General features: G+C 40.1%; 2 protein-coding genes across 3 annotated transcripts in view; one reads left to right on the top strand and one right to left on the bottom strand.

Moving 5' to 3' along the window:
• ETFDH (electron transfer flavoprotein dehydrogenase) overlaps positions 1 to 19,788 on the bottom strand; it is a 36,948-nt gene extending 17,160 nt beyond the window's left edge. Inside the window, exons 1-7 of one of the 2 annotated variants that reach the window (XM_030816273.1) lie at positions 19,419 to 19,788; positions 17,954 to 18,100; positions 11,287 to 11,427; positions 9,179 to 9,408; positions 6,863 to 6,944; positions 6,317 to 6,435; positions 1,058 to 1,135 (exon numbers count right to left, since the gene is read on the bottom strand). In XM_030816273.1, coding sequence (XP_030672133.1) covers positions 1,058 to 1,135; positions 6,317 to 6,435; positions 6,863 to 6,944; positions 9,179 to 9,400 — 501 coding nt within the window. In that variant the 5' untranslated portion in view covers positions 9,401 to 9,408; positions 11,287 to 11,427; positions 17,954 to 18,100; positions 19,419 to 19,788. The remainder of the gene's footprint in view (positions 1 to 1,057; positions 1,136 to 6,316; positions 6,436 to 6,862; positions 6,945 to 9,178; positions 9,409 to 11,286; positions 11,428 to 17,953; positions 18,101 to 19,418) is intronic. The other variant, XM_003257906.4, reaches the window with a different exon arrangement.
• A 79-nt stretch (positions 19,789 to 19,867) lies between these two features.
• On the top strand, positions 19,868 to 22,510 carry C7BH4orf46 (chromosome 7b C4orf46 homolog). Its single transcript, XM_003257908.4, has 2 exons — positions 19,868 to 20,293; positions 22,097 to 22,510. Exons 1-2 carry the CDS (start codon positions 20,108 to 20,110, stop codon positions 22,250 to 22,252), a joined length of 342 nt encoding a protein of 113 aa, XP_003257956.1. The 5' UTR covers positions 19,868 to 20,107; the 3' UTR covers positions 22,253 to 22,510.
• The last annotated feature ends 638 nt before the right edge of the window (positions 22,511 to 23,148 follow it).

Raw genomic sequence — 23,148 nt, 5'->3', positions numbered from 1 at the left:
ATGGTGGCGTGTGCCTGTAATCCCAGCTACTCAGGAGGCTGAGGCAGGAGAACTACTTGAACCTGGAAGGCAGAGGTTTCAGTGAGCCAAGATCGCGCCACTGCACTCCAGCCTGGGCAACAGAATGAGACTCCGTCTCAAAACAAACAAACAAACAAACAAAAAAACAAACATGTCAAAGTATATCACTATTTACCTACTGATAGTAATGCAAAATGATTCTTGTCCAAAGAAATGAAAATTGTGGAGAAATAAAAACTGTGGAAACTATTTTCATTTGATGTATTTGGTTAATGCAGTGGATTGATGGCCTATAAATATGTATATGTTTGAATTCTCCTTGCACTGGTTGTAACATCATACTGATTCTCTCCTTAACTAAATGAAATAAAATCTTTGACATGTGTTTGACTTATGTTTGTATGTCATTATCTTTAAAAAAATTTTTAAACATATTATAACTACTTGCCTAAATCATTGTTAGCTCAAAGTTGCTTCTATACTTTTTAATGAGAGAAAAATTCCATATTAATTACTGTATTCTAACACCCACATTTTTTGACATTCTTAAAATTTTTATTTATTTATTTATTTATTTTGAGACCAGGTTGTAAGACTGGCTAATTTTGTATTTTTGGTAGAGACAGGGACTCACCATGTAGCTCAGGAAGTTCTCAAACTCCTGGGTTCAAGTGATTCACCTGCCTTGGCCTCCCAACACCTATATAATTAATGTATAGTTTGTAGCAAGACTTCATTGAGTCTAAGTTGGTTCTTTCTTCTTCTTCTTCTTTTTTTTTAAGACAGGGTTTTGCTCTGTCACTCACCCAAGCTGAAATGAAGTGGCATGATTATGACTCACTGCAGCCTCGAACTGCTGGGCTCAAGTGATCCTCCTGTTTCAGCCTCCACAGTAGCTAGGACTACAGGTGTATACCACGAAGCCCAGCTAATTTTGTTTTCTTTTTTTGGAGAGATGGGGTTTCACTTTGATGCCCACACAGTTCTTTCTGTTGTTTGTCACTTTCTTAAGCACGTAACTATTAAAAAGGTTTACCTTTGGTGCACCGTCCTTTTGTATCCCTACATCGTTAGTGGCAATTCCTTTTACACTACCATCATCATGAAAAAGGACCTAAAAACGATAAAAACAAATTTATTAATACCTTGGAATTCATAATAATCTTGAAAAAACAGTAAACAGCCTTAGGTTTCTTAGAAGGTGAACATCTTCTCTAGATGATAGAAATACAGTTTAAAATGTTCAGGTAATAAAGAGACATGTATTAAGGTACTCCCTTCTAGAGTATTAAAGAACAGAGCTCGCACAATGGGAAATGAAAACAATGCCACAACCTTGATGAGAAAGAAAAGGGGGAAACTACTAGAGAGATTACTAGGGAAACCAGTAAGACTAAACAAGAAGTGCCCTTCAGATGTCAAATCATGTGTAAAGAATCTGAAATGGAGGCCTGTAACACATGAAGAACATGAAGATGGAGAGAAAGAAACTGTCAGAAAAGCTTACGTCTCAAATGAATGAAGACTTCAATAAACGAAAAATAAAACAAAACAGGAAGAAGCTGAAGACATACCAAGGATGATAAAAGTTTATTTTTGGAGCAAGAAAAAGGGGGAAAATAGGTCAAAAGTGTAATTCTGATGAGGAGAAATAGTAATAGTCTGTAACCCTTGGTTTCTGTTTTCTCTGTGGAGGAAAATGCTCGTTGGATAGTAAAGTACAAAATGTACAATGCAATTACACAGCAGATTATAAGAAAGCATGTTTACAAGAAAAGATTAGCAGCAATGGATATGAACCCAATCCCTGCAAAAAAAGAAAAATATATATATATATATATAAATATAAAGGTTTTATTTGATATCCTGAAAACGAACAAATCAACAGCAGAATATGGCTACAGACTAAACTGAAGTTTGGCTCAGAGTACCCTCAAAAATAATCTGTTGATTATAATCATTAAGGATCTGAGAAAAAGAAGAGTGACACAAGTGACTATAAGTGTTCATGTATGTATTCCAAAAGTGAAAATCATGGATTCTACAAACCACCTACCTGTGACTTTGACACTGATTCCAGTCAACAATGTTTAACAAGGAGAAATGCAAAATCCCACACTTGGTTCCAAAAACCCAAATGCATGTATACGGATTAGGAAAACAGAAATTTATAGCAGTATAATACAGGGACCTATGTGTTTTATTTGACTTACAAACTGTAAGGGTAAAAACAAATAGAAAAAAACTGAATTTTTCTTGCCAATAACTTTTCTTTCAGCATTTCCTTTAGCAAACTTCCAACTGCAAATCCTTTATTTGTCTCTCTGAGATACATGGCAGTCTTTTTTTTTTATTTTTTTATTTTTTTATTTTATTATACTTTAGGTTTTAGGGTACATGTGCACAATGTGCAGGTTTGTTACATATGTATCCATGTGACATGGCCGTCTTTTTAAACTGCATTCCAGGAATGTCTTTTTTAGGGCTTTGGAGCCATCGCTTTGAAATGGAACACCAAGAAGGATGCCTCTTGTCTTCCTGTGTCTGTGGGAATTTGGGTAGGTGTTTGGCTCTAAGTTGTAACTTCCTGCTTGTCAAAAAACAAAACAAACAAACAAAAACCCAACAACAAAAAAACATTTAATTTTTCCTTAGAGTAAAAACAGTTAACATGTATGTAATGGATAGATTGTATCTGTAAAAACAGTTAACATGTATGTAATGAATGGATTGTATCTGCCTGGCTATTTAAAAGGGTGAGATTTCTGTCTTGGCCTGTGATATGCATCATAGTCTTGGTTTAAGGCTAATTCAAGAATAAAACTGTTTTGTTCTTTTTTTTTTTTTTTTGAGACGGAGTCTTGCTCTGTCACCCAGGCTGGAGTGCAGTGGCGCGATCTCGGCTTACTACAAGCTCCACCTCCCGGGTTCACGACATTATTCTGCCTCAGCCTCCCAAGTAGCTGGGACTACAGGCGCCCACCACTGTGCCCAGCTAATCTTTTTTTAGTAGAGACGGGGTTTCCCCGTGGTCTTGACTTCTGACCTTGTGATCCGCCTGCCTCAGCCTTCCAAAGTGCTGGGATTACAGGCGTGAGCCACTGTGCCCAGTCTTTTTTTTTTTTTTTTTTTTTTTTCGACAGAGTCTCTGTTGCCAGGCTGGAGTGCAGTTGCACCATCTCGGCTCGCTGCAACCTCTGCCTCCCGGGTTCAAGTGATTCTCCTGCCTCAGCCTCCTGAGTAGATGGGACTACAGGCACCTGCCACCACGCCCAGCTGATTTTTGTATTTTTAGTAGAGACGGTGTTTCACCATGTTGGCCAGGAGGGTCTCAATCTCTTGACCTCGTGATCTGCCCACCTCAGCCTCCCAAAGTGCTGGGATAACAGGCATGAGCCTCTGCGCCTGGCCTATTTCATTCTTTTTTATAATTTATGAGGAGAATTTTTCTGGGTCCTCAGGCGATTTTATTTTTTATTTTTTGAGATGGAATCTCGCTCTGTCGCCCAGGCTGGAGTGCAGTGGCATGATCTCGGCCCACTGCAACCTCTGCCTTCTGGGTTCAAGCGATTCTCCTGCCTCAGCCTCCCAAGTAGCTAGGATTACAGGCATGTGCCGCCATGCCTGGCTAATTTTTTGTATGTTTAGTAGAGACGGGGTTTCACCATGTTAGCCAGGATGGTCTTGATCTCCTGACCTCGTGACCTGCCCGCCTTGGCCTCCCAAAGTGCTGGGATTACAGGTGTGAGCCACCGTACCCGGCCAAGATTTTATTTTTAATAATTTCCCCAGTAATGCATAATAAGAATCAATAGTGTGATGTGGTTGCCAAAAAAGTAATTACTTTGAGGGAATTAATGGAAGACCAGTTTCTAGAATGGAGAAGATAACAATTCTACACTAGACATGAAGTGGTTTATTCATTCTGGGTGCCGCTTTGTAAAGGGGATAAAAAGAGGATCCATTCAGAAGTTGGCAGCAAGAATACTGAAAGAACTCAAAACTCAAATTATGTACCATCATGGCTGAAAGAACTGAGAATATTTAAGCTAGTGCTGGGGCTCAGAAGATAATACCCTGAAAAGTATGTTCCTGGCATGCTGATGTTGAGGCTCAGAAACCGATATCCCAAAATATGGTGCTTTGACATGCTGAACTGAAGAAGCTTCAATGTCTCTCTGACCTTCCCAGGCCAACTGTCCCTGTCTCTTAATCGTCTGTCTCTCCCAAAGCACAGGATGAAGTTGTTCTCTGAAGTTCCCTTATCTTCCTAAAATATGGGCCTACCAAAGAAGCAAACAATTACTTCTGGTCCCTTTCCTGAGTTTTCATGAACGGAACTCATATTGCAGGAAGAATGACTGAAGTCTGTCTATAAACTTGGACAGCCTTCTGTCAGAAACCACTGTCTTCTCTGCAGGCTCAAGAGACTTTGTCCCAGGTCACTGTATGTTCTTCAAGCCCATTGAATTCCCCTAAAAATCACTTACTATCCCCCTAAAGTCATCCATACTTCCCCATCTCCATTTTCCCTACCAAGAAAGGCATATAACTGTACCCCATTGTGTGGTAGGGTAATCACTCTGTAATATTCCCTTCATGCACGCTGATAAACCTGTATGCTTTTCCTCCTACTAACCTGCCTCTTGTGAGTTTTCTATGAACCTTCAGAGGGTGAGGGGAAGTCTTCCCTTGGCACTCAGCCCCTATGCTGAGTACCTAGAACCAAAGAAAGACTGGAAGGCCTCAGAAACAAGGTCTTTCTAACCTTCTCCCATCCCTCTTTCTCTCCTAAAGCAAGTCACAGAAACCAGGATTCCTCTTCCTCAAGGTGAGTCATAGAAACCAGAACTCCTCTCCCTTAATACAGGCCATAAAATCTAGAAAGGTTATTTTCTTACTTCTCCCTTTCCCCTTGAAAACTCTCATTCCAGAGGAGTTCTGCTCCAGCCATACCTCAGAGGAAGAAATGCTACACAAAAAGGCCAAAGAGAACGTGAACAGACAGGCCTTGCTTGGCTTCCTCTCTCAGTCTACTACCATTAGATCATACCCTTCTGTCTAATCACATTTCAACATGGCTGTCCATTCTTATTGTACCTAAGCATAAAAATGGTTTCCCCTGGGTCTTTGGGGCCTTTATTTCTGAAGGATTTCATATCATGTAAAACTTTGTTAAATAAATGTGTTATGTTATTCTTGTTACCCTGTCTTTTGTTACAGGAGTGTCAGCTGTGACCCTTGTGATGGGTAAGGAAGGGTATCACACCTTTCTGCTACTGGGGCTCAGAAAATGATAGGCTCAAATATGGCACTCTGGCATGCTAAACTAAAGCAGCAGCTTCAAGGTCTCTCTGACCTTCCCCTCCTCCTGTCTTTCAATCCTATCTCTTCTAAAGCACTGGATGCGGCTCTTCTCTGATAATTTCATTCTCTACCTTAAGACTGGACCTGCCAAAGAGAACACAATGGTCTTCTATCCCATTCCTGAAATCTTATTATTAATATGTATTTCAGAAAAGAAAACAGAAATAAGCAGCTACACCTAAACAAACACTTTTTCATAAGATCATGCCTGCCTCTCAGGCTTATTCAAATTCCAAAGAGAATCATTTACAAGTTAATTTCTGTGTCTTGGGTGCATTCATTCTCCCTAAAAATCATTCACTTCCTTTCAAGATTGCTAAACACCCAATTTCCCCTTCCCTTCTGATGAAGGGTAGATAAGCATTTGGACCTCACTGGGTTATTGGGTCATCATTCTCTTGTGCTTACGCATGTTAAATAAATCTGTATGCTTCTTCTCCTATTACTCTGTCTATTGTCAGTTCATTTCTGGTGAACCTTCAGAGGGCAGAGACAAACCTTTCCCTTAACTCCTATACCACCCCTACACTGGGAAAGAAAAAAATTCCACAGTAAAGATAGGGAGGAAGAGGGAGCAGGGAATAATTATAATTAGAAAGTTGTCCTTGGAAGAGGGCATAGATTTGTTCTGGATAGTATAAAACTGTAGGTAAGTTCTGTTCAAAATAAGGAAGAGGTTACCAACAATCCACAATTTTTCATCCCTTATGGTGAACAATCATAAGTTGGACAATCACTTGATGGGGGTACAGCATCAGGAATTCAAGTACTCTTTGGATTAGATACTTTAAAGATTCCTTCTAATCTTATAATTCTAAAATCCCATGGCTTTTAAAAAATATTTATTTCTTCAACTTTATAAAATTCACCACTTATTAAAAAAAGAGAGTTCCTATAAATATTAAAAACAAAACAAAACTATACAAACCTCAGCAGCTGCATAACCAGGGTATACTTCAACACCAAGGGCTTCTGCTTGTTCGCCCATCCAGCTCACTAAATGTCCCAAGCGTACAATGTAATTGCCATGATTATTCATTGGAAGCCCTATAAATATATGCTGAATTTATAAATCTGACTTTTTATTGATAAGACATTACAAAAACATAAATACTTTAAAATTTCGAATCAATATGTATTTCTACGTAAGTGCTATATTGATGGTCACACTTTCAACTTATTTTCTACAATTTTGGTCTAGAGTTCTAATTTATTACATTACAAACAACATTAAAGCACTAAGTTAGAAATTCCTGCTTGGCTTACAAGGCTGTCTCAATTCTTCTAGACTGGAAGACAAAAGAACTGAGTTCTAGTCTTGCTTTCCCACCAGCTAGCTGTATAGCTTTGGATAAGTCCTTCAAATATCTGGGCCTCAGTTCTCATCTGCAAAATGAGGAAATTTCGCCAGATGAAATGCAGCTCTTTCCAGCTGTGGAATTCCATAGTTCTATGAATATTCACTATACCTTACCTGGAAGAATTGGCACAGGAATTCTGTATTTCTCTGTTAAAATTCCAAATCTGTCTTCTGTCACAGGAGTGTTAAGTGGAGCCTAGAAATAAAAGAAGAAAAAGAAATGTTTTTAGTTTATATTTGCAAGTGTAAATATAAATACAAAAAAACTGTAAAATGTACTCTGATGACAAAAAAAGAACTCTCCCCTAATTTTTTTTTGGCATTTCTTTTATAAAACTTGTCACTATAAATCCTTTCTCTGTCTGAAATGTATGGGAATCTTTTTTCATTTTTATTTTTTTTGAGACAGTGTCTCTTTCTGTCACCCAGACTGGAGTGCAGTGGTGCAATCTTGGCTCACTGCAGCCTCTGCCTCGTGGGTTCAAGTGTTTCTCCTGCCTCAGCCTCCCAAGTAGCTGGGCTTACAGGCACCTGCCACTATGCTGGGCTAATTTTTGTATTTTTAGTAGAGAGGGGGTTTCACCACTTTGGCCAGGTATTTTTAGTAGAGAGGGGGTTTCACCATGTTGGCCAGGCTGGTCTCGAACTCCTGACCTCAAGTCATCCACCCCCGCCTTGGCCTCCCAAACTGTTGGGATTACAGGCATGAGCCACCACGCCCAGCCAGCTGGGAATCTTTTAAAAATCTAAACAAACCTCTTGCCAATTTTGCATCCCAGGAATATATTTCTTGGGAGTCTTGGAAACATCTTTGAAATGTGACCATCATGTCTTTTTGTCTCTGTAGAGAGGTTAGCCAAGGTGCTTGGCTCTAAGTTGAAACTTCCTGGTTGGTGAAAGGTAAGAGAAGTTTTATTTTCCTTTTGGATAAAGAAAATTAACATGTTTTGACATTGTACCTGCTGGGTATACACACTAAAAGGCACCAAAGGCTGTGTGGTGGCTCACAGGCCTGTAGTCCCAGCATTTTGGGAGGATGAAGCCAGTGGATTTGAGCCCACATGGCAAAAATCTCGTCTGTACTAAAAAAATACAAAAATTAGCTGGGTGTGGTGGTGCATGCCTGTAATCCCAGCTACTGAGATTGGGTGAGGTGGGAGGACTACTTGAGCCTCGGAGGTTGAGGCTACAGAGAGCTATGATTGTGCCACTGTACTCCAGCCTGGGTGACAGAGTGAGACCCCGTCTCAAAAAAAAGGTGCCAAAGCAATAAAGGGCTTCAACATGAAAAACATTTTCTATTAGAATTGATATTATGTCAATGTTAATTCAAATATCCATTTCTGATATAATATGAAAAGGATAAATTCAACTGGGCCCAATTAAAGTATTTCTAGTTTAAGGGAGCTTGATATTTCAGAAAGGAGAGCACAGATGAAATTTTTGGAATTCAATTTATTCCATATGGAAAGAATACAGATGATATTTATATAATTTTTGATCTTTGCAAGTATATTCACAACCACTGAATAATCTAATCTAGGAGGTAGGACAGGTATAATATAACCCATCTTAGAGAAGAAAAAATTAACAGTCTAAGATTTTAGCCAAATTCATACAAATTTTATTTAAGAAAATAAAACTTGGACTTGGTCCTCTTGGTCTATATCACACCTGTGGTTTTTCTGCTTAGGTTATGGGAAGCCATATTAATATGTTTCTTCAGAAAATCAGGTTATCCTCTTTGGCTTTAGATATTGCATTGTCCCCAAAATTATTACTTTATTAAGAACAATCATACAAAGACTTAAAGAACAAGTTTAAAAATACCCTCAAAATACAAAATGCCTCCCAAGAAATATTCAAAGGTCTTCTCAAATTATCTTCTCATACACCCATTACATAAATACATGTGGAAAGCATTACACAAAAATATTTGTTAATATCATAAATTACAATTCTGATATAAATTTTTTTTTTAATTTAAAAAGTATATAATTATTCCCTTAGAGTTACATGGGCTGGGCGTGGTGGCTCATGCCTGTAATCCCAGCGCTTTGGGAAGCCAAGGCAGGTGGATCGCCTGAGGTCAGGAGTTCAAGACCAGCCTGGCCAATACAGTGAAACCCTGTCTCTGCTAAAAATACCAAAAATTAGCTGGGTGTGGTGGCAGGTGCCTGTAATCCCAGCTACTAGGGAGACTGAGGCAGGAGAATCACTTGAACCTTGTAGGTGGAGGTTGCAGTGAGCCAAGATCGTGCCATTGCACTCCAGCCTGGGCAACAAGAGTGAAACTCCGTCTCAAAAAAGGAAAAAAAAAAAAAGACAGAGTTACATGAAGAGGGTTTCCTATATTCCAGTAATTTGGGAACAACTACTGAAATACAATTACAAAAGATTAGGCTTTGTATAAAAAACAATTTGTCATACCCCCTTCTCTTTCCAGTCTGGGAAGAGTTCTTTAAAAGCACCTGGATCAAGGCAAGCCCCTGAGAGAGTATGAGCTCCTATCTGGGCAGCTTTCTCCACTAGACACACACGGATGTCCTTTTCATGTGCCGCAGCCAACTGTTTTAGACGAACAGCTGCAGAGAGCCCTGCAGGGCCTGCACCAACTATTACAACATCTGCTTCTTCTGCAAACCTTTCCATGTTCACTCCTGGGAGAAATAAAAATTCTGGGATTAATATGACCCAATAATCACATGATAAATCACATGACAGTTAAAAAATATCCACTGTGCTTTAGAGCATTATTTATGGAAATTCTCCCTGTGTTTTGCACAATAATTATATTAAGCATATTACTGTATTAGTATGATTATATTCTTAGGTTCTGTTCCAGTACATACTTTATTTCAGTTTCCATAAACTAATTCTCGGCTTTGAGATTTATTATTATACATTTAGCAAATATTTACTTGTGTAAAATACAGTCACAAGTCGCTTAATGACAGAAATGCTTTCTGAGAAATGCATCATTAGGCAATTTTGCCCTTTTGCAAACATCATAGAGCATACTTACGCAAATTAGATTGTACTATGATACACCTAGGCAACACGGTATAGACTATTGCTCCTAGGCTACAAAGTTATATAGCATGTGACTATACTGAACACTGTAGGCAACTGTAACATAATAGTATGTATGTAACTAAACACAGAAAAAGTACAGCAAAAATACAGTATAAAATATTTAAAAATGGTATATCTGTACAGGGTACTTACCATGAATAGAACTTACAGGACTGGAAGCTGTTCTTGGTGAGTGACTGAGCCGTGAGAATGTGAAGGACAAGGACATTATACTACTACAGACTTCATAAACACTATACACTTAGGTTACACTCAATTTATAAAAAAATTTTTTCATCAGTAAATTAAACTTAGCTTAATGTTTTTATTTTATAAGCTTTTAAATGTTTTAAACTTTTTGACTCTCTTGTAGTAACACTTAGCTACAACACAAACACATTGTACAGCTGTACAAAAAATGGTTTTTATATCATTTTTCTGTAAGTTTTTTTCTATTTAAAAATTTTTTTCCTTTTACCTTTTAAACTCTTTTATTAAAAATTAAGACACAAACACACACATTAGTTAGGCCTACACAGGGTCAGGATCATCAATATCTTCCACCTCCACATCTTCTTCCACTGCAAGGTCATCAAAGACAACAACACGCATGGAGCTGTCATCTCCTATGCAAATGGTAGCTTCTTCCAGAATACCTCCTGAAGGACCTGCCTGTGTCTGTTTCACAGTTAACTTTTTAAAAAAATTAAGAGTACATTCTAACCGGCCGGGCGCGGTGGCTCACGCCTGTAATCCCAGCACTTTGGGAGGCCGAGGCGGGTGGATCACGAGGTCAGGAGATCGAGACCATCCTGGCTAACACGGTGAAACCCCGTCTCTACTAAAAATACAAAAAATTAGCCGGGCGAGGTGGCAGGCTCCTGTAGTCCCAGCTACGCGGGAGGCTGAGGCAGGAGAATGGCGTGAACCCCGGGGGGCGGAGCCTGCAGTGAGCCGAGATCGTGCCACCGCACTCCAGCCTGGGTGAAAGAGCGGGACTCTGTCTCAAAAAAAAAAAAAAAAAAGAGTACATTCTAAAATAATGATAAAAGTATAATACAGTAAAACATAAACCAGTAACAGTCGTTTATTATCAAGTATTATGTACTGTACATAATTGTATATGGTAGACTTTTAAAGAACTGGCAGTAGAGTATGTTTGTTTACATCAGAGTCACCACAAATAATTGAGTAATGTGTTGAGCTACGATGGTCTCGAAGCTATGTTCTAAAAGATGTCACTAGGTGATAGGAATTTTTCAGCTCCATTATAATGTCAAGGGATTACCATCATAAATGTTGTCATGTTGTTGACTGAAGGGTCATTATGCAGCATGTGACTTGGTAAAGCCATAAAATATTATCAGATGTTTTTAAGTTATGAAAAATATAATACTCTCCTCCACAAAATGAAACAAAGTATCCAGAAAAGTCTCAGGAATTATACACAAATTATTACTTACCTTCCCATCTCTTGTCCTTATCGCGGGGATAAATAGTATAATGGGTAGTAATTCGAGGCACAGTAGAAGTTGAAGACCATCTTGTAGCACATAGAGGTAGATAATTTTTCTTAATTTTTAAGGCATGAAAGCACTGATATGCTGCACAAAAATTATGAAAATTATTATCTTCCTTTAGTTTTCTTCAGTAGACTGAAAAAATATAAATGAATGACTATACTCAATGAGTACAGTGAAATAGACTATAATTTTTCCTAGGTGAACAATTTGAATAGCTTTTTCTCATAAAGCAATGTTTTCAAATCTTAAATATTTTAAAACTAATAAGCAAATTTATTCAATTTAGCTCATGTCAGGCTTAACTATGGATTAGTCATGAAAGCTGAACACTTTGTGAGTAATATGGAGTATAATAACTGTGTTAGGTCAATGGCTTTAAGCACAAACTTGGTTTTATGGTCAGGTTCTTAAGGCAGTATCTTCTTCTTTTTCTTCTTTTTTTTGAGACAGAGTCTCACTCTGTCACCCAGGCTGCAGTGCAGTGGTGCAATCTTGGCTCACCACAACCTCTGCCTCCTGGTTTCAAGCGATTCTCACGCCTCAGCCTCCAGAGTATCTGGGACTACGGGTGTGCACCACCACACCCAGCTAATTTTTGGATTTTTTTTTTTTTTTAGTATAGATGGGATTTGCCATGTTGGCCAGGCTGGCCTCGAACTCCTGGCCTCAAGTGATCTGCCTGCCTCAGCCTCTAAAATTGCTGGGATCATAGGCGTGAGCCACTGCGCCTGGCCACAGTATCTTCTGATATCCTTAAAAATGTATACATTTTTGAGTCAGCAAAAAGTATTTTATGGAAATGAACAGAAATGTGCAAAGATTTATCTGCAAAAATGTTCAGTGAACCTTCTCTGTTGTCCTCAAACCTTCAACTCCACCTCTTCTTTCCCTTATCCAGGGCAGGTACCCTAGCATCAAACCTCGTAAAGGCAGAAGCAATTAGACGGGAATTTTCTCAACTCCTTGGCAGTAACTTCTAATATAATCTGTATTTGTGCCCATACTTTGTTCATTATCTCAGTTTATAGCAGAAGAGATGTCTTTTCTCCCATTGATTGTACTCAATGAATATAGTGAAACAGACTATATTCTTCTCCACTGGGGTAAATCTTTCTAGCTGGATGACAAGGCTTATCTCTCCCGTTGTCTAGAGACATTCCTTCATCTGATACCATCCCTTCTGATCTTCAATTTTGACTCCCTTCTCAGCCTCTGTTCATCTTGATAATGTCCCTATCATTAAAAAAAGACAAAGAATCCTCCCATGAAACCACTCTTGACGGATATAAAAACTTATATTTGGAGCTATATTCATTAGAAGTCTGTTATAGGAGAAGGGATAGAATAATTAAAAAAAGAATAAAGAGTTCAGAAATAGAATACACATAGGTATATGGTATATAATAAAGAAACCATTTCAAATTAGGGAGAAGAAATGGTTACTCATTAAATGGTGCAGAGATAGCTAGAAAGCCATTCAGAAAAAAAGTATACTCTGCTCCCTAGGTCAAAATGAATTATATTTGATCGAAGATTTTATTAGGGAAAGTTCAAAGTATAGAAGACTATGGTGGGCTGGGCACAGTGGCTCATGACCGTAAATCTCAGCTAAGGTGGGAGGACTGCATGAGGCCAGGAGTTCAAGATCAGCCTAGGCAATATAGCAAGACCTCTTCTCTACAGAAATAAAAAATAAAAAGTAAAAAAATTAGCTAGATGTGGTGGTATGCACCTGCAATCCCACCTACTCAGGAGGCTGAGGTACGATGATCACTAGAGCCCAGTAATTCGAGGCTAGTGAGCTAGGACCACGTCACTGTACTCCAACCTGGGCGACAAGCACCTTGTCTCAAAAAAAAAAAAAAAAAGATGGTGATATATCCATAAATTCTTCAATTCTCTCCTCCCTTTGAGTGAAGTGGGATGAACTTACTGAGTAGCTTCTAACAAGTAGAGAATGGAAAGTGAAAAATGTTAACTTTACAGTAGAGAAATATGGCAGATAACACTTTAAGCAAGTGATCAAGTTTAATGTTACCAGCAATAAGACATATTGATACCATGTATCCCTGATAGGATGTGGTGAAAAGGGTTCTTTACCTCTGTGGTATTTATCCCCAAAAATCTTTAACCTCAGTCTAATCATGAGAAATGATCAGACAAACTCAGATCGAGGGACATTCTACAAAATGCTCGACCAGTACATATCAAAAGTGTAAAGGTCTTGGGACACAAGAAAAGACACAGGAACTGTCAAATTGAAGTAGACTATGGAGACCTGCCAACTAAAGGCAACCTTGTGCCCTGGACTGGATCCTGGAACAGAAAAAGAAGATCTGAATAAAATCTGTAGTTTAATTAACTTTATTTCATCAATGTTAATTTCTTAGTTTTGATAATTACACTATGGTTACATAAGACATGAAGCTCAGCAAACGGCATATGAGAACTCTCAGTACTATCTTTGCAACTCATCTGTAAATCTAAAACTACTTCAAGATAAAAAGTTAAAAAAAAGATTATGGTGATAAAAAAGTTAACTCAGGAAAGATCAAACCCAAATATAAGAGCTAAAACCATAAAACTCTTTGAAGACATGAGTGTAAATCTTTGTGACCTTGTGTAAACCAAAAATAAAATTCTAAGGCCCCCAACCAACTGAATGGACTCTCTTCTTGGCCAAGGGGATTCCAAAGAAACCCAAAAAAGTAGTTCATGCCATGATGGTAAGTGGGGGGTCAGACATGCCTCATTATACCCTCTCCCTTTTGGAGTTTAGACATAACTGACCAGCATTAACATTAATATTGAAATCCTAAGACTGACAGAACAGACTCTTTGTAGCAATAAGATAACAACTCCAACCTGACTCTGGTATAACATCACATGACAACAGGCCCTAGAGGAAATCAAAGTATTGTACCCCAAAATATATTTCATGGACATAATTTTTGGATTGGCCCTGCAAAGCTGTCTCTTGTGAGGAAAATTTACATTCTGTGGAGAATTTGCTTTCCTTTCTAGGCCTTTTCCTGATCTAGGAGAGATTTAACTAAGAGTCTGATACCTTTCAAGGCAAGCTTGTCCAACCTGCAGCCTATGGGCCGCATGTTGCCCAAGATGCTTTTAAATGTGGCCCAACACAAATTCATGAACTCTGAGATGTCCTGCTTTTCCAGGCCAAGCCAATGTAAACCTTATATGTATTGATTAATGTCTCTGCCTGTAACTTCTCTCCCTAAAATGTATAAAATCAAGCTGTAACCCAACCACCTTGGGTACATGTTCTCAGGACCTCCTGAGGCTGTATCATGGGTCATGGTCCTCACATTTGGCTCAGAATTAATCTCTTCAAATAGTTTACGGAGTTTGGCTTTTTCATCAACACTTGGATTAGGCAATGGTTTCTTTGATAGAACAACCAAAAACATAAGCAACAACAAAAAATACAGTTAAATTGCACTTCATCAAAATTAAAACCTTTTGTGCATCAAAGGATACCATTAAGAAAGTGAAAAGACAGCCCGTGGAATGGGAAAAAATATTTTCAAATCATATATCCGATAATGGACTTATATTTAGAATATATAAAGAACTCTTATATCTAGTAATAAAAAGACAAATAACCCAATTAAAAAGTGGGCAAAGGATATGGATAGACACTTGTTCAAAGATGATATACAAACGACCAATAAGTACATGAAAAGATGCTCAGCAGCATTAGCCATCAGGGAAATGCAAACCAAAGCCACATGAGATACTACTTTACATCCACTAGCATGGCTATAGTCAAGAAGTCAAGCAATAATAAAAGCACCTTTGCAAAAATTATAACTGAGAAAATTATTACAGTGAAAGAGATCTGACCTAACTGACTCCATCTTGCTTCTAACCTCCAAGTAGGCCTTGTTCATTCCTGGGAGTAGGCTGAACTACCTTTGGGAGTTTATAGTTAGTTTTTTGAAACAAAGACAATCACAGCCCTTTCCCAGAATAAACCCCCTTCCTTCCTGGGGACCAGACTGTCTTTGCAGGACTAACAAATTAGCTACAAGATTAGAAATTATGGTTTAAGAGTCATACAGCTGGAGGTGGCAAGATTCTGAACCTTCCCAAATTGCTCCTGGGGATAACATCACTATTGTAAAATCTAGGATCACTACTTGAGGTATTTTGCAGATCCTGCACTTGATGGATCAGCTGGCACCACCCAGATCAATGAACTGGCTCATCTGGTCGTTTGGCTCCCACCCCAGAACTGACTCAGTGCAAGAGGACAAACTCATCTCCCTATGATTTCACCTCTGACCTGACCAATTGGCACTCCCCACTTTCTGACCCCCCTACTCATCAAATTATCCTTAAAATCCCCAGTCTCCAAGTTTTTGGGGAGACTGATTTGAGTAATAATAAAACTATGGTCTCCTGTACAGCTGCCTCTGTGTGAATTAAACTCTTTCTCTATTCTAATTCTCCTGTTTTGATAAATTGGCTCTGTCTGGGTAGTGGGCAAGGAGAACCCGTTGGCGGTTTCAATAACAAGAGTTAGCAAGGATGTGGAAAAATTGGAACCCTCATACACTCCTGGGGGAATGTAAAAATGATGCAGTCTCTTTGAAAAACAGTCTGGCAGTTCCTCAAAAGGTTAAACATAGAGTTTTCATGACCCATTCCTAAGTCTATCCCTAAGATAATGAAAACATACTTCTACACAAAAACTTGCACATGAATGTTCCTAGCTGACATTTTTTTTTTTTTTTTTTTGAGACAGGGTCTCACGCTGTCACCAAGGGTGGAATGCAGTGATGTGATCATGGCTCACTGAAGCCTTGACTTTCCAGGCTTAAGTGATCCTCCCACCTCAGCCTCCTGAGTAGCTAGGGCTACAGGTGCATGCCACCATGCCCGGATAATTGTTTCTATTTTTTTTGTAGACAAGCAGTCTCACTGGGTTGTGTAAGCTGGTCTTGAAATCCTGGGCTTGAGCAATCTGCCTGTCTCAGCCTCTCAAAGTGCTGGGATTCCAGGTGTGAGCCCCCACACCTGGCCAACAGCTGAATTATTTATAACAGCCAAAAAGTAGAAACAACCCAAATGTTGATCAATAAATGGTAAGAAGTGATATATCCAAATAATGAAATATTTAGCAATAAGAAGAAATTGAATATTGATATATGTTACCCCATAGAACTTTGAAAACAATGCGCTATGTGAAAGAAGCCAGTCACAAAAAGACAACATAGCATATGCCTCCACGTAGAGGAAATATTCAGAATAGGCTAGTCTACAGAGACAGAAAGTAGATTAACTGTTGTCTGAGGCTGGAAGGGGCTTGGGAGTGAATAGTTTCTTTTTGGGGTGACGAAAATGTTCTAAAATAGACTGCAGTGATGGTTTCACAACTCTGACTATACTAAAAACCACTGAATTGTACATTTTAAATAGTATATATTGTATGATTTGTGACATATCTTATTAAAGTTTATTAAAGCTGTTATAAAAAAGAGCATTTATAGCCACACACAAAAATATTATGAAGAAAACAGGTAATTTTTTTTTAGAATCTAGGATTTTCAAAGTTATTTTCTAAGAATGATAAAAATCTAAAAAGTTACAATATCACTAGACTAAAAATTTACACCATTTATATGACCAAAAAAGGGCAAAAATATAAATGTCCTTAGTTGTCTGTATTCTGCAGCAGATAGCATGCTCCAAAAGCACTGACCTTGTTGTATGTGAAAACCTAATGTTAGGTATACATATTTGTTGACTAAATATTAGATAGTCCTTGACACATGGTACTATAAAAGATTAATGCTTTTCAGAGTCATTTTCTGTGAAAAGGCAAATCTTTTAGGCAACAAAAATCTGTGTTTGGTCATTTTTTTTTTTAAAGTGGCATAGAAATGAACTTACTTACGCATACTAAAAACTATGGCACTGGGGCCAGGCATGGTGGCTCATGCCTATAATCCCAGCATTTTGGGAGGCTGAGGTAGGAGGATCACTTGAGGCCAGGAGTTTGAGACCATCCTGGCCAACATGGCAAAACCCCGTCTCTACTAAAAATACAAAAATTAGCCAGGCATGGTGGTGGGTGCCTGTGATCCCAGGTACTACGGAGGCTCAGGCAGGAGAATCACTTGAACCCGGGAGGCAGAGGTTGCAGTGAGCTGAGATTACATCACTGCACTCCAGCCTGGTCGACAGAGAAGGACTGTGTCAAAAAAAAACCCCAAAAACAAAAAAACTGTAATATTGGGAACACTTTTTAAGCCTTAGATAACTATTCACCTATCCTAAATTTTGAAAAAAAAAAAGTACATTAAATACATAAAGATATTCTAGAACTCAGTTCAAGAGTTCAAATACACTATAATGAATATTTAAAATATTTAGTTTTCAATGCATTGTAGTTTAGTGTATAGAAGTTATTTACTTCTAAAAACTGAAGACTGACATATGACAAACTATTTCTACTGCTTGTATAGCTACTGATTTTCTTGAAAATATTTGGAACTGTGTAATCTGAATTTCTCCAAAGGATTGGAAAAAAAAAGTCACAACCTTTACCCCTTTTCTGAAAACACATCTGATATCTCACTTTAGACATTTGAATATTCAGTCTCCGTGGTTGAGAAGAGAGGTCACAAAGTCCACTGAACTCATAGCATCACCATATCAAAGTCACACTGATGGCACATTGGTGTCTACATCTTTCATGCCAGCAGGCTATGAAAATGGCAATGAACTGCCATCCAAAGAAAACAGAAATGGTAGTGGAATTTGGTTAGCACGGGGCCCAAGGCTGATTGCATCTAAATTAGGCTCTAAGGCAGATAGCATCTGACTACTTTAACGTTCCAAACACCATCTTATCCATACATTAAGTGCAGCAAAAAATGCATGGGTGACATGAAATTTAAACAAAGTTCTAATTTCTTAATATATGGAAGCCAAATTTAACAAAATTCTACTTTCATGAAATTTCATAAGAATATCCTTGAATTTGCAATATTTATACTTAATGATTCTATCACCAAAACTTAAGTAAGCTAAAGATAGAAAAAAATTAAGCCAGTTACGACAGAATATGAGATCCTTTAGGGAACTTTTCTGTTTGAATTAACGACAACAACAAAAATTTAAGCAAAACGTTAAAAAGACCATCCAACTTCATCTGTCACGGTGGTTCAAAGAATACCCATAACACGATAAAGCCCTTAGAGTTAATTTAATTTTATTTTTTTTGAGACGGAGTCTGGCTCTTTTACCTAGGCTGGAGTACAGTGATGCGATCTCAGCTCACTGCAACCTCCACCTCCGGGTTCAAGTGATTCTCCTACCTAAGCCTCCTGAGTAGCTGGGATTACAGGAGTGGGCCACCACGCCCAGCTAATTTTTGTATTTTTAGTAGAGATGGGGTTTCACAATGTTGGCCAGGCTGGTCTCGAACTCCTGACCTCAGATGATCCATCCGCCTCGGCCTCCCAGAGTGCTGGGATTACAGGCGTCAGCCACCACGCCCAGCCCTTAAGAGTTAATTTTAGACAACGCAGAAAAACTGGCTCCAGATACACTTGGGTGACTTGGTCAACATATGAATGTTAACCATGATGTGACAGATCAGACTTCAATTTCTTTAGACTGAACTAGGATGGCTGCGAAGACGAAAGTCAGGTCAGGACCAGGGAGAAAAACTGGGCAAATACGGTTTTTTTTTCCATTTCCAACAAAGGTTTGAGGATTAGAACCAGGATTTGGGAAGCCTCAGCTCAGGAGTCCACCGAGGTGTGTGTGTGTGTTGACAGGTGGTGGTGATACCGAGGGCATGTTGACAAGTTTTCCCCGCCCTTGACCTTTGGCCTAGATATTAATTCCACCAACTGGGGCAACCCCAGAGGGAGGAAGCCAGGGTCCCCCACCAGGCTGACAGAGCGTGACCTTTGCCCTAGATAGCCTGAGAAAGCTGATGAGAGAAGGGGCGAGAGGTGCCTACTGCCCCCAGGACCGGCCTTGTCCCTTTTGCCCTAACTCCTCCACTTACCCCACCGCCCGTTCCCTCTCACCCGGGCAGGACAGCTTGGCTAGCGGCACCAGCATGTTCAAAGTCACCAGGACTCTCGGTCGGACACAACAGGAGGACTGTCCGCTGCTCGCGGCGGGCGCTGGACCTCTAGGCCGCGAGGGGCGCCATCACCTGCCGGAAAGCAAGAACTCTGTTGCAGTTCGCCTCCCCGCTCTGCCTACCGCTCTTGCTTCACGGCGTTCCCACCTCCTTCTCGCTCTGCGCCGGCGCCATGGATGACGCGGCGGCCAGCCGAGGCTTCCGGGTCATGTACCACACCAGGGAAAGATAAGAGACTCCAAGTCCCAGCCGGGGCGCGGTGAAACAGCCAGAGCGCGGCCAGAGGGGTCCGCGAATCCCACAGCACAACGCACGCGCAGTGAAAGGCAGTAGAAGGCGGGGCGACGCACACGGTTTCCTGGGAGGTGTAGTTTTCTCTACGAGCGCCCTTCGAGAACGACTGGAGGCTCGCGCAGGAGCTGTGAGCTGCCTAAGGTGAATTGACTCATATGATTGGCTGTCCCGAAAAATGAAACGTCTTTGTGGTCCAGGGCTGAGACTCACGAGGAGACGGGGCGGGATTTGTGGCGTTAGGAGGCGGGGCCTCTCGGCTTTGGGCGCGAGTGGTTAAAAGACAGTGGGTGTCGGTTCGGCTTCTCGGTTCGGATTCCGCAGTCCCAACCCTTCCCCATGGCCGACCCTGAGGAGTTGCAGGTTTCTTCGCCGCCCCCGCCGCCTCCTTCTTCTCCCTCCTGTTCAGACGCCTCTGCAGCATCTTCCCCGGGCGGCCCAGTGAGTTTGGGCTGGCCAGTTCCGAGCAGGCGCAGCGGCCGAACGGTGGACCCGCTGGAGGAAGTGGAGCTGCAGATCGGAGACGTGAGTGTGGTGTCGGGACCGCGTCCCCCCTCGGCACCTCTGGGAAGACGGGCGGCGGCGGGGCTCGCGAGGCTAGGGAATCGGTCCCCCAACCCCCACGACCCGGGACGACCGGCCCTTCTGCGCCCCAGAGCGTGCGGGCGGGAAGCGGGGGGGATGCCAGCAGCTAAAGTGCCACCCCTCTCTGAGGGTTCCCCCTTTAGATTTAGTGGTGAGGAGTCTTAAGGGGTTATCCCTCCACCCGCCCCACCCCTCACTGGTTTCTTTTTGTCTCGCCTTCTGGTTTCAATCATCCTCAGTAACCCGAAGCCACGCAGCTCTGCGCTGCCTGTTGCTGGCTCTCTTTGCTGGCTGGCTGTGGGTGCTTAGGATCAGGCTGTGGTTTCTTTCCATGGGACTTAGAGCCTGCTGTTCTAGTTGGCCACCTGCCCAGGGACAGCTGATAATGCCATTGTCTGCCCCAGGCCTGCTTAGCGCTGGACCCAGCTTGAAGGGCTTAGGTCATGTGGATTGGCTTCATTGACGGTTTAGTTCAGGACTCCTCCCTTTGTATGATTGCTAGAATGCATACTTAGGATAGTTTCTGTTAAATCTCGAATCCCCAGAAACTAGCACCCTACCTCCCAACCCTAACTCACACACCACTGGAGGGCAGAAGACAGGGAAGGGGAATTTTATGTTCTCTTGAGTGAGTCAAGTGGAATGAGGTATGTAGGGTGTAACCTTCTGGGAGAGTTCTGTGGCCTGACCTTTCCTGCAGATTGGAAACTAGGGGATGAACTAGATTATCTCATTGCTCCGCAAGTATTTTTTTTAAGGATGACTAGAGTACTTATCCAGCTTTTATTTTTGCAGAACAAACTGATTGCAAGTAAATATTTAGAATGAAGTGCTAATGTGTTATTGAGGAACACTGTTTTATTTTATATCATTGGGGAAGAAAACGTTTGGCTGAAAAGTGAATTTTCCACCAGGAGCTGAGTGTTTTCTGCATTTGTGTGTGATTTTTTGATGTTATTTGTCAGAGCTCAGAGTTTCTGTTCTTTGATCTATACATTTTCATTGTTTAAATTGTTCACAGGTCAATGTCCATGTTACCTAAATAGCAGTAAGAATTATTTATGATGAAATCCCTCAGATACTTCTGGCACTTAGTGTCAAGGGGTCCAAGTCATCTTGTTGAGCTGAGACTCTAGTGTATTTTCATAGAAAACAACAACAGTGGGCCAAGCACGGTGGCTCATGCCTGTAATCCCAGCACTTTGGGAGGCTGAGGCGGGTGGATCACTTGAGGTCAGGAGTTCGAGACCAGCCTGACTCACATAGAGAAACCCTGTTTCTACTAAAAATACAAAATTAGCCGTGCGTGGTAGCGCATGACTGTAATCCCAGCTACTAAGGAGGCTGAGGCAGGAGAATCGCTTGAACCCGGGAGGCAGAGGTTGTAGTGAACCGAGATCGTGCCACTGCACTCCAGCCTGGGAAACAAGAGCTAAACTCCTTCTCAAAAAAAAAAAAAAAAAAAAAAGAAAGAAAGAAAAAAAAGAAAACAACAATACTGATTTGTCATGTCTCAGACATAATGGATATTTTTCAAGCAGACCTGTTTCTTCAAAGTCTACTCAATATTAAAGAATTTCTTAGGTTCCCTGAAAGAGCCAGTGCTTTAGTTTGAAAATTGATTATTTTTAAAGAAAATAACATGGGCATTGGATTCAAAGCCTTAAGCTATTTTTAGACTGCTTATAAAATGAGATGAGAATTTTAAAAATAAAATTACGTTTGACTTTTTTTTTTTTTAAGGCAGCCTTTTCATTAACCAAACTTCTTGAAGCCACATCTGCAGTATCAGCTCAAGTGGAAGAACTTGCCTTCAAATGTACAGAAAATGCACGTTTCCTTAAAACGTGGCGGGACCTCTTGAAAGAAGGCTATGATTCTTTGAAACCTGATGACTAATTTGGCATACTTCGTTGTTTAATAATGACTGCAATAATTCATACTTCTTCTTATGTCATATTTGTACATGTACCACACGTATAAGATGACCTCTGTCCAGCAGTTCTGCAGATACTCAGAATGAAATTTTTCTTGGTTTTTGTGAAAGCAGAATACCGATGCTATTTTTGTTGCGGACCAGTACTTGTTTGTCCTTAAATACTTTACGCCTCTGAACTTTCACAGAATCGTTTATGAAAGTTAACTTCATCAATAGACCAGTAGCAAACTAGGTAGACCATTATTTGTTTTGCAACAAGATGCTAAGCATGGCAGAGTTTGAAGTTGCGTTTCATCTTAAGGACCAAGGGAGGTAACTTTAAACTTGCCAGTGGTGGATCCAGCTCCATTAGGCTAAGTTGTCTACAGCCAATGATTGTGTCTTTATTCTATATCCCCAGCACCTAAAACAGGGTCACACAACACTCACTAAATGTTTGTTGAATAAAAGAGTTAACAAACATAATTAAAAGCTTTTTTTCTTCCTATATTTAGCATGAAGACTGTCATTGTTTTTCTAGGAAATGTATGAATCTGAACTTTTTTGACTTGAAGAAAAACATTCTTTTTTTAGAGATTTGGACTTTGATGATAGGTTTTAAAAATATATGATAAATATTTTTTGTACTTCTTTGATTTTTTTTTAAAGACTTTACTTCAGAAAAGGAAAGACTGTCTAGAAAGTATGCATATTTTTTCCCTATTTATTTCTGTGGTTACTGCTTTTGCAGTTTAACAGTGTTTGTATTTGATATTTGTATATGTTTGATAGCTATCTTTAAAGTGCCTTATCAGATTTATGGCTCTGTGCTGTTACTTTTTGAGCTTTGCAAGTTGTGTACATAATAAGTCTAAAG

Source organism: Nomascus leucogenys, chromosome 7b, assembly GCF_006542625.1.
Source record: "Nomascus leucogenys isolate Asia chromosome 7b, Asia_NLE_v1, whole genome shotgun sequence".
Taxonomy (NCBI): domain Eukaryota; kingdom Metazoa; phylum Chordata; class Mammalia; order Primates; family Hylobatidae; genus Nomascus; species Nomascus leucogenys.
The sequence above is the reverse complement of the archived record's forward strand: the minus strand, read 5'-3'. Positions and strand labels throughout refer to the sequence as shown.